The sequence below is a fragment of the Schistocerca cancellata genome, chromosome 6, assembly GCF_023864275.1.
Source record: "Schistocerca cancellata isolate TAMUIC-IGC-003103 chromosome 6, iqSchCanc2.1, whole genome shotgun sequence".
Classification (NCBI taxonomy): Eukaryota; Metazoa; Arthropoda; class Insecta; order Orthoptera; family Acrididae; genus Schistocerca; species Schistocerca cancellata.
The window spans coordinates 405,428,338-405,434,337 of record NC_064631.1 but is presented as its reverse complement, the minus strand read 5'-3'; the positions used below and the strand labels follow the sequence as shown (position 1 = coordinate 405,434,337).

Below are 6,000 nucleotides of genomic sequence, written 5' to 3'. Positions count from 1 at the left end.
GCTTGGGTTGTGAAGCAGCCATTGAAGTTGAGTCTCTTGTGCTCAGCTCCATGTTGTGCCTCAGGTGGTCAACTTTGTTCTTGACAACAGTTTGATGGTCATACCAACATTTGTTAGTTATACCAACATTTGGTATGGCTGTGCAGTGTTTACAACGGAGTTGGCTAGCCTGCAACAGGACTGGAGTAGGAAGTGGCGGGCTGGTGTCCGAGCAGATCTTGCACCTTGGTCTGCCACAGAGATGTGATTTCTGTGTCAAGGCATTGGGAGTGGGGCTGGTTTAGGCATGGACTACAAATGTCATGTAGATTGGACAGGTGACAGAACATTACTTTAGGAGGGGTGTGGAGGATCTTGGGATGTCCATTTCAGTTATAGTACAGCTGCCAGCTGCCATCCCTTCTACATCAACCCCCCCCCCCCCCCCCCAGCCACCAATGGACAATGTTTCTGCAGAAATGAGAACTCCCTTGCCCAATATGCTGAAGACCTCACAAACAGGCGACAGCTCCCCAAAACCTACTCCACAAACAGATTTCCTGTGCCATATCCTCCCACTAACCCCAAGAATCAGCTACAAAGGAGTGCCCCCCTTATCACCCATTACCCCCTTGGACTGGAACAGCCAAGGGGTCAGGGCTTTCATTACCTTTTGCCATTCCCCGATATGAGGAACATCCTACTCCAGACCCATCCCAACCTCCTAAAGTGGTGGTCCGTTACCCACTCAACCTACACAACATTCTAGTGCATTCCTATGGCAATCCCACTCCCAGCCTCTTGACTTGACGTAGGAATCATACCCCATGGAAGATCAAGGCAACCCTATCAGAGGTTGGGTACCCTGTGAAAGCAGCCATGTTATTTACCAACTCTGCTGCAAACACTGCACAGCATTTTACACTGGTGTGACTATCACCCAGATGTCCATGGGGATGAAAGGCCACTGCCAGACTGTTGTCAAGAACAAAGTTGACCAACCAGTGGCACATTATGCAGCTGAGCACAACATGCTCAACTTCAAAGGCTCCTTCACAAACCAAGCCTTCTGGATCCTTCCCCCTGCCACCAGCTTTTCTGGGCTAAGCAGGTGGGAGTTATCCTTACAACACAACCTCCACCCTATAATCATTGTGGTCTCAATCTCAGGTAACCCACTGTCCCAAAACCCTCCACCCAACAGTTTCCCCTTCCTCCATCTGGTCATTCCCTCCAAATTCACATCCCCAGGTCGCCCGCACCATGTGCCACTTCCAACTGGCCACTACAATTGTGCAAGCCCATACACTTGCCACCTCTCCCTCCTGCATTCCCATCAGGCAAACAGGAGCCTCCTTCTGTGCTGCTACCCACTCAAGCACAGTCTCTCCCCTGGCCTCCTGCCTGCCTCTCCCTCTACCCACCGCACATGACACTGCCTCTACCACTTGCTGCAGAACAGCATTGGCACTGTTAGTCTAGCAAGTACCATGTAGGAGCATAGGCATGTGTGTGCGTTTGTGTGAGTGTGTTTGTGTATTTCACTCTAGTTCATCAAAGGATAACACTGAAAACTAGCAACCTTTCTTTCTTTGTGTACGCCTACCAACTCAACAGCTCTGCTTTACCATGAGCGGTCTCTTTTGACCTAAAGTATTTAAACTGTGCTGCAAAATCATTTAAGGCACATATGTAAGCAACACAACTACTGCCTGTACAACTTAGCCCTTTTATAAACAATATTTAAAAATTTCTCTCTACAGAATACAAATATGAAGAATACAAAACAACCAAATGTTTCACAGAAGTAATGAAAATATTAGACTCTGTCATTCTTCAGGATCTGGCTGCTGACTTTCACCCTTTGGCTGATCAACAGTTGTTGATGGAGCTTCTGAACATGCCACTTTCATGTCATCTGGCTTCTGAATTCCAAACATCCAATGATTTTCTGCAGTCTCTCTTCTTTGAGCATCTTTGCATGTATGAACTGATACTTCACACTCCTGTAATGACAAACGTTTATCTAATGACATCTTTTTTTATTGTTTTGTTTTATCATTTAAAAATATTAATTCATTTTGAAAAAGGATTATGTGTGATTTTTAAAACCTAAAAGTTTTTTAAATAGTGCACTGTGCAGTGCACTTACTTTGAAAAAAAGGAACAAGAACCTGTAACTTCTCAAGCCAGCACCAATCTTTACCTACACAGATGTGTTACTTTTTCAGAGTTTAAAAGACAAGTTTAATCCTGCATATTATAGATCCTTTTCATGGAGATGAAATTAGAATTAATTTATTACTTTCAGCTGCTGACGGGTGTTGATATATATTGATTTTCAAACATTAGGTTGGGTTTGCTGTGAAAACTTAATACTGTTACACATGACTTTTAAAATAATTTTGAGAAAACAGTGAGTGTTAAGTTTGGACTGTCATTTTCAATTTTGTATTTGTCACCCACAGCTGTAATGTTTCCCAAGGGCATGCAGCTTTACTGTATGGCTAAATGATGATGGTGTCCTCTTGGGTAAAACATTCTGGAGGTAAAATAGTCCCCCATTCAGATGGACAGATTAAAGTTAGATATAGAGGGAATTAGTGAAGTTCGATGGCAGGAGGTACAAGACTTCTGGTCAGGTGAATACAGAGTTATAAATACAAAATCAAATAGGTGTAATGCACGAGTAGGTTTAGTAATCAATACAAAAAAATAAAAAAAAAAAATAGGAGCGCCGGTAAGCTACTGCAAACAGCATAGTGAACGCATTATTGTAGCCAAGATCGACACGAAGCCCACGCCTACCACAGTAGTACAAGTATATATGCCAACTACCTCCACAGATGATGAAGAGATTGAAGAAATGTATGATGAGATAAAAGAAATTATTCAGATAGTGAAGGGAGACAAAAAATTAATAGTCATGGGGGACTGGAATTTGATAGTAGGAAAAGGAAGAGAAGAAAAAGTAGTAGGTGAATATGGCATGGGGGTAAGGAATGAAAGAGGAAGCTGCCTGGTAGAATTTTGCACAGAGCATAACTTAATCACAGCTAAAACTTGGTTTAAGGATCATGAAAGAAGGTTGTATACATGGAAGAGGCCTGGAGACATTGGAAGGTTTCAAATAGATTATATAATGGTAAGACATAGATTTAGGTTCCAGGTTTTAAATTGTAAGACATTTACTTGGGCAGATGTGGACTCTTGACCACAATTTATTGGTTGTGGACTGTAGAGTGGTTGGTTGGTTTGTGGGGGTTGAAGGTACCAGACTAAACTGCAGACTAAAACTGAAGTAACTGCAGAAAGGTAGGAATTTAAGGAGATGGGACCTGGATAAACTGAAAGAAGCAGGGATTGTAGAGAGTTTCAGAGAGAACATTAGGGAACGACTGACAAGAACAGGGGAAATAAATACATTAGAAGAAGAATGGGTAGCTTTGAGAGATGAAATAGTGAAGGCAGCAGAGGATCAAGTAGGTAAAAAGAAGAGGGCTAGTAGAAATCCTTGGGCAACAGAAGAGATACTGAATTTAATTGACAAAAGGAGAAAAAATAAAAATGCAGTAAATGAAGCAGGCAAAAAGGAATACAAACGTCTCAAAAGCAAGATCAACAGGAAGTGCAAAATGGCTATGGAGGGACAGCTAGAGGATAAATGTAAGGATGTAGAGGCATATATCACAAGGGGTAAGATAGATACTGCCTACAGGAAAATTAAAGAGACCTTCAGAGGAAAGAGAACCACTTGTACGAATATAAAGAGCTCAGTGGAGTCGAAAGAGGATGTAGGTGAGGATGAAATGGGAGATATAATACTGAATGAAGAGTTTGACAGAGCACTCAAAGATCTATGACAAAACAAGGCCCCGGGAGTAGACAATATTCCATTAGAACTACTGACAGCCTTGGGAGAGCCAGTCCTGACAAAACTCTACCATGTGGTGAGCAAGATGTATGACACAGGCGAAATTCCCTCAGACTTCAAGAATAATATAATAATTCCAAACCCAAAGAAAGCAGGTGTTGACAGATGTGAAAATTATCGAACTATCAGTTTAATAAGTCACAGCTGCAAAATACTAACATGAATTCTTTATAGATGAATGGAAAAACTGGCAGAAGCCAACCTTGAGGAAGATCAGTTTGGATTCCGTAGAAATGTTGGAACATGTGAGGCAATACTGGCCCTACAACTTAAGTTAAAAGAAAGATTAAGGAAAGGAAAACCTATGTTTCTAGCATTTGTACACTTATGGAAAGCTTTAGACAATGTTGACTGGAATACTCTCTTTCAAATTCTGAAGGTGGCAGGGGTAAAATACAGGGGGCGAAAGGCTATTTACAATTTGTACAGAAACCAGATGGCAGTTATAAGAGTTGAGGGACATGAAAGGGAAGCAGTGGTTGGGAAGGGAGTGAGACAGGGTTGTAGCCTCTCCCCGATGCTATTCAATCTATATATTGAGCAAGCAGTAAAAGAAACAAAAGTTCGGAGTAAGTATTAAAATCCATGGAGAAGAAGTAAAAACTTTGAGGTTCGCTGATGACATTGTAATTCTGTCAGAGACAGCAAAGGACCTAGAAGAGCAGTTGAACGGAATGGATAGTGGTTGAAAGGAGGGTATAAGATGAACATCAACTAAAGCATAACGAGGATAATGGAATGTAGTTGAATTAAGTCGGATGATGCTGAGGGAATCAGATTAGGAAATGAGACGCTTAAAGTAGTAAATGAGTTTTGCTATTTGGGGAGCAAAATAATTGATAATGGTCAAAGTAGAGAGGATATAAAATGTAGACTGGCAATGGCAAGGAAAGTGTTTCTGAAGAAGAGAAGTTTGTTAACAATGAGTATAGGTTTAAGTGTCAGGAAATCTTTTCTGAAAGTATTTGTATGAAAGGTAGCCATGTATGCAAGTGAAACATGGACAATAAATAGTTAAGACAAGAAGAGAATAGAAGCTTTCAAAATGTGGTGCTACAGAAGAATGCAGAAGATTAGATGGGTAGATCACGTAACTAATGCGGTGGTCCTGAATAGAATTGGGGAGAAGAGAAACTTGTCGCACAACTTAAATAGAAGAAGGGATCAGTTGGTAGGGCATATTCTGAGGATTCAAGGGATCACCAATTTAGTACTGGAGGGCAGCATGGAGGGTAAAAATGGTAGAGGATGACCAAGTCATGAATACACTAAACAGGTTCAGAAGGATGTAGGTTGCAGTAGGTACTTGGAGATGAAGAAGCTTTCACAGTCTTAGGACTGGAGACCACTACAACAACACCTTTTTTTTTCAAGGTTGGTGTTACCTGAGCTATTTTTAGTCTCGCTGGGAAGGTGCCTGATTCTTTTACATTATCATTTTGTCTACACATTTTAATGCATTAATACTGCAGTCATCATGCTTCGTAAGACTGGAGGATTTCAAAGACCGAATGATATTCATTACTTCTTTGCAATTTGTGGAGGGCTAGATACATGAAGTCTGTTCAAAAAATTCTAGAACTTTGTCCACAAAATTTTTCTACAGTAACCTTTTACTTATTGTGGATAGTTTCCTACAAAATATTCTCCTCCACATTTGATACACCGCTCCCAACACTATTTCCACTTCTGGAAGCAGTCTTGGTACACCTCTTTTATCTCGTCCATCACTGCAAATCATCATCCTTTCAATGAAGTTTTCAGCTTTGGAAATAAAAAAAGTCCACAGGGGAGTACAGTGGATGAGGCAGCACAGTTATTTCGTTTTTTGTGCAAGAGTTGTGCACCAACAGGGATGAATGTAAGGGTGCATTTTCATGATGCAGGAGCTGTGAATTGTCTTGCCACATTTCAGGCTGTTTCCTTCTCACATTTTCTCATTTCCTTCCCACCTTTTCTCATTGACATCACAACATGTACCTGTGGCATGAATTCATGATGATCCTTCAAACTCAAAGAAAACTATTAGCAAGGCTTTGACATTTGACCTGACATGATGAGCTTTTTTGGGTCTTGGTGAACCTTTC

At 41.1% G+C, this 6,000-nt stretch overlaps 1 protein-coding gene across 1 annotated transcript in view; it reads right to left on the bottom strand.

The window, feature by feature from the left end:
• Window positions 1–517: 517 nt before the first annotated feature.
• The window catches only part of LOC126088352 (cilia- and flagella-associated protein 161-like), a 122,515-nt gene continuing 117,032 nt past the window's right edge, over window positions 518–6,000 (bottom strand). The window contains exon 6 of the mRNA XM_049906489.1: window positions 518–1,985. Coding sequence (XP_049762446.1) covers window positions 1,809–1,985 — 177 coding nt within the window. The 3' untranslated portion in view covers window positions 518–1,808. The remainder of the gene's footprint in view (window positions 1,986–6,000) is intronic.